Source organism: Sprattus sprattus (genome assembly GCF_963457725.1).
Source record: "Sprattus sprattus genome assembly, chromosome: 11".
In the NCBI taxonomy this organism is placed as follows: domain Eukaryota; kingdom Metazoa; phylum Chordata; class Actinopteri; order Clupeiformes; family Clupeidae; genus Sprattus; species Sprattus sprattus.
The window spans coordinates 19,983,801-19,996,721 of NC_137909.1; the positions used below are offsets into that span (position 1 = coordinate 19,983,801).

General features: G+C 40.4%; 1 protein-coding gene across 3 annotated transcripts; it reads left to right on the forward strand.

Moving 5' to 3' along the window:
- Positions 1–1,144: 1,144 nt before the first annotated feature.
- LOC308371912 (myosin heavy chain, fast skeletal muscle-like) lies at positions 1,145–11,395 on the forward strand (the record flags this gene model as incomplete). 3 transcript variants are annotated; one of them, XM_080846949.1, is made up of 38 exons in its annotated part: positions 1,145–1,348; positions 1,441–1,584; positions 1,670–1,826; positions 1,932–1,959; positions 2,065–2,179; positions 2,277–2,369; positions 2,459–2,522; positions 2,613–2,711; positions 2,809–2,912; positions 3,031–3,169; positions 3,439–3,557; positions 4,046–4,195; positions 4,299–4,469; positions 4,562–4,862; positions 4,966–5,036; positions 5,138–5,225; positions 5,312–5,429; positions 5,525–5,648; positions 5,743–5,879; positions 6,099–6,354; positions 6,472–6,714; positions 6,802–6,978; positions 7,059–7,204; positions 7,316–7,406; positions 7,497–7,886; positions 8,074–8,319; positions 8,412–8,608; positions 8,715–8,898; positions 9,035–9,200; positions 9,321–9,445; positions 9,554–9,862; positions 9,951–10,154; positions 10,249–10,374; positions 10,460–10,630; positions 10,725–10,829; positions 10,913–11,008; positions 11,122–11,253; positions 11,375–11,395. In XM_080846949.1, the coding sequence occupies 38 exons, from the start codon at positions 1,145–1,147 to the stop codon at positions 11,393–11,395; spliced, it is 5,811 nt and encodes a 1,936-aa protein (XP_080703075.1). The 3 variants fall into 3 exon arrangements, with proteins under 3 accessions (XP_080703075.1, XP_080703077.1, XP_080703076.1); XM_080846951.1 differs by having other exon boundaries at positions 2,065–2,161; XM_080846950.1 differs by having other exon boundaries at positions 1,145–1,345.
- Between the last annotated feature and the right edge of the window lie 1,526 nt (positions 11,396–12,921).

Below are 12,921 nucleotides of genomic sequence, written 5' to 3' on the forward strand. Positions count from 1 at the left end.
CATGTACCACAGCTGCCCATATACGGGAAACTGACACCTGCACTGGCGACGCACATGATACTGCCATGGTCATCATCACTGCTCAAGCACAGCTGGATGATAACGAGAGCAGTGATGTCAACAATATGAGAAACAGCAATGGTGATACAGTGATCAGTGAAGACCCAGTATTATGGCGTGACAAATTAACAGATAGAGAATTGAAATGGTTAAAACAGGACCTGTACACATTTGGAACTTTCAGTTGAAAACATTCAGAAACAGAAGTATAAAGAATTAATCAAATGTAACAATACATTGTTTTGATAAAGTAATCAAAAAGTTACATTACTATTACACTGCACTCAAAACCTCATGTTTCAAATTAATTACGTTTAATTGTTAAAGTCATATACTCACAATAAATGTCAGTTTACATAACATTAAGTGTGTGTGTGTCTGGATGTGTGTGGGGTTGGAGGGGATTGGTGCTTTGGTGGATATCTTCTATTTTGGGGTCGGGTGGGGTGGTGGCCTCAGCATTGTTCTTTGCCCAGGGCCTCCAATTTGCTAAAACTGCCCCTGGCTGGACAATTATCACCTAATTTGGTTTTGCAGCTTATTTTATTCATATGCAAAGGTCATATCTCCTTTGACCAGGCTTCAGTGCGGTTCTATGAAGACATCACTTCAAATATAAAAAAATATGTAAGAGAAGAGAATATGCACTCAGCTTAAACATTTTTGACACCTACTTCAGATCTGCTGATGTCTTTTTTCCTTTTTGAAAAACACTGCACTCGATACAGCATGATGAAAGATAAAGACAACATATTAAATCCCCTAAATAATAATACAACACACTTTTATTTATTTACTACATTACCCCATGTCTGTAGGATGCATTTCAACCCAATTTCTACATTAACTGTTTTAGCAAGATACCCATGGTTTAATATGATTACCTATTTTGTCATTAGATAAAATGAAAATATTTACTGTTGCTCTTGAATGCCTCATAGACAGTCACTACAAAAACAAACATCCAGTTGTTGTTTTGTTTACTTTTTTCAGATATGCTATGTTTCAAGGATGTTAATATGTTTCTTACAGTCCGAGCTTGTTTAAATGTTAATGCCTCTTCTTCCAACAGTAAACCTCAACCATGGGGGACAGTGACATGGCCATATATGGCAAAGCTGCCATTTACCTCCGTAAGCCTGAGAAGGAGAGGCTTGAGGCCCAAACCATGCCCTTTGATGCAAAGTCAGCTTGTTATGTAGTTGACAAGGAGGAGTTGTACCTGAAGGGTAAAATCAAGAGTAAAGATGGTAGCAAAGTCACTGTTGAACTGCTTGAATCCAAGGAGGTATGTTAGCAAGGTTCTTAGTTAAGAAAATGATTGACTATTAAAGAGAAAGTTTCTTGCCTTTATCTCTTTATATTGTCCATTTGTTTTAGGAAAGAACCGTTGCGGAGGCTGATGTCCACCCCATGAATCCTCCCAAGTATGACAAAATTGAGGACATGGCCATGATGACCCACCTCAATGAAGCCTCTGTCCTGTATAACCTCAAAGAGCGTTACGCAGCATGGATGATCTACGTAAGCTTTATGCTTTTCACAGATGAAAAACTGTTTTAAAAAATATAGAGCTGTGAAACCAATCCCCTTTGTTTCCTCATTCTAGACCTACTCTGGACTTTTCTGTGCCACTGTGAACCCCTACAAGTGGCTCCCTGTGTATGACCAAGAAGTGGTGGAGGCCTACAGAGGCAAGAAGCGTATGGAGGCCCCACCCCACATTTTCTCTGTCTCTGACAATGCTTTTCAGTTCATGCTCCAAGGTTAGCATTCAATTTAAAATCCACTAAATCATAAGATTTAATAACATATTTGTTCATGAACCAATTAAAAAAAGTGATTTATCTAAAATTGCATTTGTCCCACAGACAGGGAGAACCAGTCTGTTCTGATTACGTAAGTGTCAATGCATGACTTAAGACTTTGCATTATATTCTATGTTACCTTGTGGCACAGGCAATTCTTATCTGAAATGTTTTCATTATCTTATGTTTAATGTAGCGGAGAATCTGGTGCTGGCAAGACTGTGAACACCAAACGTGTCATCCAGTACTTTGCAACAATTGCAGTGGCTAGTGGTAAGGAGAAAAAGGAGCCGGTGCCTGGAAAGATGCAGGTCAGACCCCTTACACATTTATGTTCTGATTATTATAAAGCAACACAAACATTCTCTTCATAAGAACATATTCTTTGAATGTTTCTTCCACTTGCAGGGCTCTCTTGAAGACCAGATTATTGCTGCCAACCCTCTGTTGGAGGCTTATGGTAATGCCAAGACTGTGAGAAATGACAACTCTTCCCGTTTTGTAAGTTAACTTCTTTTTTAAACTCTGGCCTCAGTTCTGTGGTTATTAATAAGATAAAATTACTAAGGATACAATTTTGTCTAAAACAGGGAAAATTCATCAGAATTCACTTTGGCGCAACTGGAAAACTGGCTAAAGCTGATATTGAGACTTGTAAGTATAATTATCCTGTGTATATAAAAAAATACATTATTGCTGCCTAAATTTGGTCAAGTTAAAATATATTCTTCCCCACCTAAATAGACCTTCTGGAAAAGTCTAGAGTGACGTTCCAGCTTCCTGATGAGAGAGGCTACCACATCTTCTTCCAGATGATGACCAACCACAAGCCTGAGCTGATTGGTAGGGTTATTATTTTCAACCAACAATCAAAAAACATTACATTACATACAGTAATTATTAATTTGCAACAACAAATTATTGTTTTCCCCCTCTACAGAAATGTCCCTCATCACAAGCAACCCCTATGACTTCCCCATGTGCAGTCAGGGTCAGATTGCTGTGGCCAGCATTGATGACAAAGAAGAGTTGGACGCCACAGATGTGAGATATCCAAGAGTTTTTCTTCTGGACAATGAATGCAAATAGAATGACATTCTCAAAAACACTAATGATTAAAAATAATGGTGGGCTTAAACTTAATTTATGCATGTAATTGCAGGATGCCATTGACATCCTGGGTTTCACTGGAGAGGAGAAAGTCACCATTTACAAACTGACTGGTGCTGTGCTCCATCATGGCAATATGAAATTCAAGCAGAAGCAGCGTGAGGAGCAGGCTGAGCCTGATGGCACTGAGGGTAGGTTTAAAAACTCTACTGAACTTGGGTCAGTTCTAGTGATAACTACTAGTCGCTAGGTAGAAGTTATTTCATTAAAAGATAAATCAGCATGTTAGTTAACTTCAAGTTGTACTTTTGTAGTTATTAATATATTATATATATATATCACCTACAATAGAAGCCTGTAAATATATCTACAATGTCATTAATTAGATATGTTTAGTGGCCTCTCAATTTAGGTTAAGAATGACTTTCCTCTGTAACTTGAAACGCTTTGTTGTTTAAAGACGCTGACAAAGTCGCTTACCTCCTTGGCCTGAACTCTGCTGATATGCTGAAGGCTCTGTGCTACCCAAGGGTGAAAGTTGGAACTGAGTATGTCACCAAGGGTCAGACCGTGCCACAGGTATGTCACATACAAGGTTGACTAAAGACCACAAGGATTTTGACATTGTTTGGCAAGAATTTTACTGCTGGTATTTTCTTTCTTAGGGTTCACACCCGTTATCATTGACAACATTTCAAAACTTTTCAAGGACCTTAAATTTAATCTCCATGAATCTTCACAAACGAATAAATAAACAGAATGATATACTTTACAGCACAGATTGGGCATAAACTCTGAAAGAAAATTAAATAACAAGAGACTGCATCAGGCACAACAAAACCACTATCCATGGAAAAGTACAATAACGTAATTAATTTCATTAGACATACATTCAACAAAATAATTATTTCTTGAACTTTCAGTGACTTAAATGAATTCCATGACTTTCCTAGCCCTGGAAAACGGGATTTTAAAACTCCATGACTTTTCCAGGATTTCCATGACAGTGGAAACCCTGCCTTTTCTCATCATAGTAAGTAAGTAGTTATTCTTACATATTGTTTTAGGTCAACAACTCAGTGTCAGCCTTGTGCAAGTCTATCTATGAGAGGATGTTCTTGTGGATGGTCATTCGTATCAACGAGATGTTGGACACCAAGAAGTCAAGTCAGTTCTACATTGGTGTGCTGGACATTGCTGGATTTGAGATTTTTGATGTGAGGACAAAATTATATTACAAAAGATTCTTCACTAACATTATTTGTTTCTAGTGACTTAGGGTGCCACTCTCAATAATGTTTGAATATGTATCCAACACAGTACAACAGCATGGAGCAGCTGTGTATCAACTTCACCAATGAAAAACTGCAACAGTTCTTCAACCACACCATGTTTGTTCTGGAGCAAGAGGAGTACAAGAAAGAGGGCATTGTTTGGGCTTTCATTGACTTTGGCATGGACTTGGCTGCCTGCATTGAGCTGATTGAAAGGGTCAGTTTCAATCAATCCACATGGCACAGTGTTAGATTTGTATAGTTTCATGATGTCCACTTTTATAACTAAGCAATCTTATTTTTCAACAGCCCATGGGTATCTTTGCCATCCTTGAAGAGGAGTGCATTGTCCCCAAGGCCTCTGACACCACTTTCAAGGACAAGCTGTATGGCCAGCATCTTGGAAAGAACGCAGCCTTTGAGAAGCCCAAGCCTAAGAAAGGCAAAGCTGAAGCTCACTTCTCCCTGGTGCACTATGCCGGCATTGTGGACTACAATGTTACTGGATGGTTGGACAAAAACAAGGATCCACTGAACGACACTGTTGTTCAGCTGTACCAGAAGTCATCAGTCAAACTTTTGCCTGTCCTGTACCCACCTGTTGTTGAAGGTAATAAACCTGTTCAAGTCTAAAGGCTAATACACAAAGAGTAATTATATCAGATTCTATGTATATATCTCAATAACCCAATTCATTATTTGTTTGTCAATAGAGACTGGTGGTGCTAAGAAGGGTGGAAAGAAGAAGGGTGGCTCCATGCAGACTGTGTCCTCACAGTTCAGGGTATGTTTTTTAATACAAAGAAGAAAATTATCAATTAATCAATAATTGTCCCAGCACAATTAACTGTATGATTAAAATCGAAAACATTCTTGGCTCAACAGGAGAACTTGGGTAAACTGATGACCAACCTGAGGTCCACACATCCTCACTTTGTGCGTTGTCTGATTCCAAATGAAATTAAGAAACCAGGTAAAGGGCTTTTAGTACATTAAGACATGTCCATTATTCAACACATTTGATTTGCTTAAAAATTGTACATCTCCGTATTTTCACAGGTTATATGCAGAACTTCCTGGTCATCCACCAGCTCAGGTGTAATGGTGTACTGGAGGGTATCAGAATCTGTAGAAAGGGTTTCCCAAGCAGAATCATGTATGCTGACTTCAAGCAGAGGTAAACATACAACAATATACAACAATAACTTATAATACACACTTCATATATGTTTTATATGGGGAAAATAATGTTTTTCATTTTATTGACAATAGATACAAAGTACTGAACGCCAGTGTTATTCCTGAGGGTCAGTTCATTGATAACAAGAAGGCTGCTGAGAAGCTCTTGGGATCCATTGATGTTAATCACGATGAGTACAAGTTTGGACACACTAAGGTGGAGAATGTTTCTATCTTATATCTGTTATTATGAATAAATATTAAACTGCTTTCAATCACACACCTCATATGTTTTTGTTCTTCTCTTTTAGGTGTTCTTCAAAGCTGGTCTGCTTGGTGTCCTTGAGGAGATGCGAGATGAGAAACTGGTTTCCCTGGTCACAATGACTCAGGCTCTGTGCCGTGCATACCTGATGAGGAGGGAGTTTGTTGCAATGATGGAAAGGAGGTAATGTGTGATGTATTTGGTGGAATCACGCTCAACAAAATGATCTGCCATAAAACAAAGCATTGCAGGTTTTTTAATTGTAACACAATAGGTTGTGTTGAATGAAGTGCCAATCTCTTATAACTTAATTACTAATCACTGCCAGTGTTTGACAGAATCCCTCTGATCTATTCAGTAAGCTTCAACACGGTTTAATCAACAAATCAACCTCTTTTGCAGAGATGCAATCTTCACTATCCAGATGAATATCCGCTCATTCATTAATGTGAAACACTGGCCATGGATGAAGGTGTACTACAAGATCAAGCCTCTGCTTCAGAGTGCTGAAACTGAAAAGGAGCTGGCTAACCTGAAGGAGGAGCATGCAAAACTCAAAGACATGTTTGCAAAGGTTGATGCCAAGAAGAAGGATCTTGAGGAGAAGATGGTGTCTATTGTGCAAGAGAGGAATGACCTGCATCTGCAAATGGCATCTGTAAGTGTATAACTGTACAACGGGTAACGATGCTTCATATCATTGCAATATTCAAATCACTAACCTGTCTGAAAAGTACAAATCAGATTTCATCCTTTCATGTTGTATTTACTGTAGAGCTGTGAGACTCTCAACGATGCTGAGGAGAGGTGTGAGGGTCTGATCAAGAGTAAGATCCAGCTTGAGGCCAAACTCAAGGAGACAACAGAGAGACTGGAGGATGAAGAGGAAATGAATGCTGAGCTAACTGCCAAGAAGAGGAAACTGGAGGATGAGTGCTCTGAGCTCAAAAAGGACATTGATGATCTGGAGCTGACCTTGGCCAAAGTGGAGAAGGAGAAACATGCCACTGAGAACAAGGTTTATATTCTTAAAAAAAAAAAAAAAATTATTTTCAAGAAGTCTTCTTGAGGTTTACTGGATATTAATACAAAACATTCTATGTAGGTCAAGAACCTGACAGAGGAGATGGCCTCTCAGGATGAGGCCATTGCTAAGCTGACAAAAGAGAAGAAAGCCCTCCAAGAGGCCCATCAGCAGACTCTTGATGATCTCCAGGCAGAGGAAGACAAAGTCAACACTCTGACCAAGGCCAAGACTAAGCTTGAACAGCAAGTGGATGATGTGAGTTTAGGGCCTTTCTCTGTAAATAAATGCAAATATATCATTGTGCTACTTAATTACTTTATGCTTTGTATCTGCAGCTTGAGGGTTCCCTGGAGCAAGAAAAGAAGCTCCGCATGGACCTTGAGAGAGCCAAGAGAAAGCTTGAGGGTGACCTGAAACTGTCCCAGGAGAATGTCATGGATCTGGAGAATGACAAGCAGCAGTCTGATGAGAAGCTGAAGAAGTAATTTGGAATTCTATTAGCAACTAATGATTTATGCAAACATGACTCCTTTTTAAGTCCTTTTTTGGTATAAGCAGCCTTTAACAACTATTTTAATTTACAATTAAACAGGAAGGACTTTGAAACAAGCCAGCTCCTTAGCAAGATTGAGGATGAACAATCATTGGGTGCTCAGCTCCAGAAAAAGATCAAGGAGCTTCAGGTTTGTTTCACATCTTCAGTACCGAATAGTGTTTATTATCATCTGCCTGTTCTTTCTTAGCATCACTTATTTCTTTTTAACAACCAATAGGCCCGCATTGAAGAATTGGAAGAAGAGATTGAGGCTGAGCGTGCAGCTCGTGCTAAGGTTGAGAAGCAGAGAGCTGATCTCTCCAGGGAACTTGAGGAGATCAGTGAGAGGCTTGAGGAGGCTGGTGGTGCCACTGCTGCTCAAATTGAGATGAACAAGAAGCGTGAGGCTGAGTTCCAGAAGCTGCGTCGTGATCTTGAAGAGTCCACTCTGCAGCATGAAGCCACTGCTGCAGCTCTCCGCAAGAAGCAAGCTGATAGCGTGGCCGAGCTGGGAGAGCAGATCGACAACCTTCAGCGTGTCAAGCAGAAGCTTGAGAAGGAGAAGAGTGAATACAAGATGGAAATTGATGATCTTTCCAGCAACATGGAGGGAGTTGCTAAAGCTAAGGTTTGTGTGATGTATACCTTAATGTTCTAGGTAACTCTAACTACAAACAATATCATACTGCAAACAATGAAACAAAATGTACATATTCTTGAGGGTTTTGTATTATGTGTTGTCAAGTAAAATGGTAATAATTGCCATAAACATTTCTGACTTTTGTGTTGCTTATTCATTTGATCTTCACAAACAGGGAAATCTTGAGAAGATGTGCCGCACCCTTGAGGACCAACTCAGTGAAATCAAGTCCAAGAGTGATGAGGGTGCACGCCAGGTCAACGACCTGAGTGCTCAGAGAGCAAGACTTCAGACTGAAAATGGTGAACTTGGTCGCCAGGTTGAGGAGAAGGATGCTCTTGTGTCCCAGCTGAGTAGAAGCAAACAGGCTTTCACTCAGCAAATTGAGGAGCTGAAGAGGCTAAATGAGGAGGAAGTCAAGGTAATGATACCCGTGAATTACATGAAGAAATTGGAGTACATAACCCCATTCTATGAAGCCCCTAATAAACACCATTCACTGTTCACAAACAGGCCAAGAATGCCCTGGCCCATGGTGTTCAGTCTGCACGCCACGACTGCGACCTTCTGAGGGAGCAGTTTGAGGAGGAGCAGGAGGCCAAGGCTGAGCTGCAGCGTGGCATGTCCAAGGCCAACAGCGAGGTTGCTCAGTGGAGGACCAAGTATGAAACTGATGCCATCCAGCGCACTGAAGAGCTTGAGGAGTCCAAGTAGGTACCAAACAGGCAAAAACACACACAGAATGTGGATGTGGGTTGTTATGTTGTCTACTCAAACCTGTCAATGTCCTCTAACTTAAATCGATTGCATTTTCAGGAAAAAGCTTGCCCAGCGTCTGCAGGAGGCTGAGGAACAAATTGAGGCTATCAACTCCAAGTGTGCTTCTCTGGATAAAACCAAGCAGAGACTCCAGGGTGAGGTTGAGGACCTCATGGTGGATGTGGAGAGAGCCAATGGTCTGGCTGCCAACCTTGACAAGAAACAGAGAAACTTTGACAAGGTTATACCTCTATCTGGAATTTGTGTAATGTTGTAGGACAAACTAGCACTCATATTACATAATATGGACGTATTGATTTTTTTGTATCAGTGTCTCATATGTGAAATTAACCCAAGACACAAACTGTTTTTCAAAGGTCTTGGCAGAATGGAAGCAGAAATATGAGGAGGGTCAGGCAGAGTTGGAGGGTGCCCAGAAAGAGGCTCGCTCTCTCAGCACTGAGCTGTTCAAGATGAAGAACTCCTATGAGGAGGCTCTTGACCAACTGGAGACTCTTAAGAGGGAGAATAAGAATCTCCAACGTAAGTCAAGATGGCCTTAAAATACTTCCAAATTAAAGCTTGTTTTATCCTGGAATACAAATCAATAGTACATTGGTAGATGCTTACTTGGTGTCAAGGGTTTTAAATGTCTTATTGCAGAGGAGATATCTGACCTGACTGAGCAGCTTGGTGAGACTGGAAAGAGCATTCATGAGCTGGAGAAGGCCAAGAAGACTGTTGAGACTGAGAAGTCTGAGATCCAGACTGCCCTGGAAGAGGCTGAGGTACAAATACAAAATCCAACAGGATCGAGTGGAGAGATTTGATAGGACATCTTAATAAATTAAGCAATTGGTCTTATGGTCTATGTTTGACACTCTTTTTAAAAATAGGGAACTCTCGAGCATGAGGAGTCCAAGATTCTCCGTGTCCAGCTTGAGCTGAACCAGGTGAAGGGTGAGGTTGACCGGAAGCTTGCAGAGAAGGATGAGGAGATGGAGCAGATCAAGAGGAACAGCCAGAGGGTGACTGACTCCATGCAGAGCACCCTGGACTCTGAGGTCAGGAGCAGGAATGATGCCCTGAGAATCAAGAAGAAAATGGAGGGAGATCTTAATGAGATGGAGATTCAGCTGAGCCATGCCAACCGCCAGGCTGCTGAGTCCCAGAAAAATCTGAGGACCGTCCAGGGTCAACTCAAGGTCAGTAGTATAAATATTCAGTGTTATCATATTACAGTGCTCACACCAATGAAGTATAGCAAGCACAACACATTTCTCTGTCAACCAGGATGCTCAACTGCACCTTGATGATGCTGTCAGAGGACAGGAAGACATGAAGGAGCAGGCTGCCATGGTGGAGCGCAGGAACACCCTGATGGTGGCTGAGATTGAAGAGCTTAGAGCTGCCCTGGAGCAGACAGAGAGAGGCCGCAAAGTGGCTGAGCAGGAGCTGGTTGATGCTAGTGAGCGTGTTGGCCTCCTCCACTCCCAGGTAGAGAATAATAAAAGGTTGTTCAAACCGATACATAAAACGAACAGTTCCAGCATTAAAAATATAACTGAGGTTGTTTATTTTTCCACACTAGAACACAAGTCTGCTGAACACCAAGAAGAAGCTTGAGACTGACTTCCTTCAGGTCCAAGGTGAAGTTGATGACATCCTCCAGGAGGCAAGAAATGCTGAGGACAAGGCCAAGAAAGCCATCACTGACGTAGGTTTTTTTTTTCTGAAACAGAGCATTATATTATAAGTACTTTTACTTCTATTATTTTAAAATACCCTATTCCATCATATAGGCTGCCATGATGGCAGAGGAGCTGAAGAAGGAGCAGGACACCAGTTCTCATCTGGAGAGGATGAAGAAGAACCTGGAAGTCACTGTCAAGGATCTGCAGCACCGCCTGGATGAGGCTGAGAATCTGGCCATGAAGGGTGGCAAGAAACAGCTCCAGAAACTGGAGTCCAGGGTAGGTAACAAAATATGACTCTGAATGAATATGTTTAACTCATCATAACAAAACAGGGGTCAGTATCTGAAATGGAAATATTTTTCATGTTAAGGTTCGTGAACTGGAAGGTGAGGTTGAGGCTGAACAGAGACGTGGTGTTGATGCTGTCAAGGGAGTCCGCAAATACGAGAGGAGGGTGAAGGAGCTCACCTACCAGGTAAGGAACACTCCTCTTTCTCTCAAACTGCATGCAAAATCTAAGAGGGGAGGATATTTCTTGACAATCTTTTTTCTCTTTAGACTGAGGAGGACAAGAAGAATGTCACCAGACTGCAGGATCTGGTTGACAAGCTGCAGCTGAAGGTCAAGGGCTACAAGAGGCAGGCTGAGGAAGCTGTGAGTATTTTTCTGCCTTTGCTATACAGGAACATATCTGCTACTTTTTCTACTTCACATTGACTCTTGTTTTCTTTTTCTGTATTAATTGCACTCAATTTCATATACAACAGGAGGAACAGGCCAATACTCACCTGTCCAAGTGCAGGAAGGTTCAGCATGAGCTGGAGGAGGCTGAGGAGCGTGCTGACATTGCTGAGACCCAGGTCAACAAGCTCAGGGCCAAGAGCCGCGATGGCGGAAAGGTAACATAATGTTTTATGAATAAATATTATTATTTCAAAAAATTAACTTTGGAAATGTACGAGTTATTAATTTTGTATTTGTCATGTAGTTAATTAATTGTATTTTTATTTATTTTTTAAGGGCAAAGAAGCGGCAGAGTAAACTCTCTGAATCCATGTCACTTTTATCTGGATTAAAAATCCTGGTTAATATGACTATTCTGTAAAATTGCATGCTGCCTAATAAATATGTTTTCATCTGAATATTGTTGTCTGTCTTTTTTAATTACTCATTCATAAACCTTTGTCAGGAGGCTGACCAGTCAAAGACTTTATAACTGGACTGTAGCTTTTTTATAACTGGACTATAGCTTTTTTCACATTCAATATCATTCAACAGGCTGTTCAAGTCACTCTTCACTGGTTAACAGTCTCTACATCAGAAAAGTTCCGCTAATGTCCAACCTTGAGATCATATTTGGCATACTGGGCTTCATCCCAAGCACAGGAATCACATAAGTGGGCTCTGAACAATTTCCTTACAAATGTGCAGATTTGATTATTTACCATCTCCTATGTTTTCATTTCTGCCACTTCATTCCACACTGTATACATGAATTGGGTGAACATGTCATAAAGCGGTTCAATAACCAACAAATCACATTGAATTATTATGCAGTTTATGGCGATGCCTTAACATAGAAAATCAGAAGTTGTGTATGCGAGGCAACTATGTGCTCCTAGACAAAGGGATTTGCAAATAATATAAAGAATAAGATAAAGAATGAAGAATGACACAACCCTATTTAATCTAATAAAATGAAAAAAAAAAAAAATCCAAATCTTACTTAATTTGAGGTTGTATCATCAAGACAGGGAGGCAATGGTAGAGAGGGAGCACTTTTCTCAGTAAGTACCTTTTGATAAACCTCTAGTCACCTCTGTTGTAATAAGATTCCTGTCAGTGTTCCTCTCTCCCTGTGATTTAATTGTCAGCAGGAATCCAAATGTTTGACTACATTTAGGTTTTGTCTTCTGAGGTTGGTAGAAAAAAGTCATAACAGTGGACTACTAGAAGAGTGATTGGGAAAAGCAGCTCTGTAACATACAGCCGCGGAAAAAATTAAGAGACCACTTCAAAATTATCAATTTCTCTGGTTTTACTATTTATTGGTATGTGTTAAAGTAAAATGTACATTTTTCTTTTATTCTATAACCTACTGGCAACATTCCTACCAAATTTCAAATAAAAATATTGTCATTTAGATAATTTATTTGCAGAAAAATGACAATTGGTCAAAATAGCAAAAAAGATGCAGTGTCTTCAGATCTCGAATAATTCAAAGAAAACAAGCTCATATTCATTTTTAAGCTACACAATACTAATGCTTTAACTTAGGAAGAGTTCAGAAATCAATATTTGGTGGAATAACCTTGATTTAAAATCACAACTTTCATGTGTCTTGGCATGCTCTCCACCAGTCTTTCACATTGCCGTTGGGTGACTTTATGCTACTCCTGGCGCAAGAATTCAAGCAGCTCGGCTTCTTTTCATGGCTTGTGACCATCCATCTTCCTCTTGATCACATTTCAGAGGTTTTTTATGGGATTCAGGTCTCGAAATTGGGCTGGCCATGACAGGGCCCTGATCTGGTGGTACTCCATCCACACCTTTACTGGCCTGGCTGT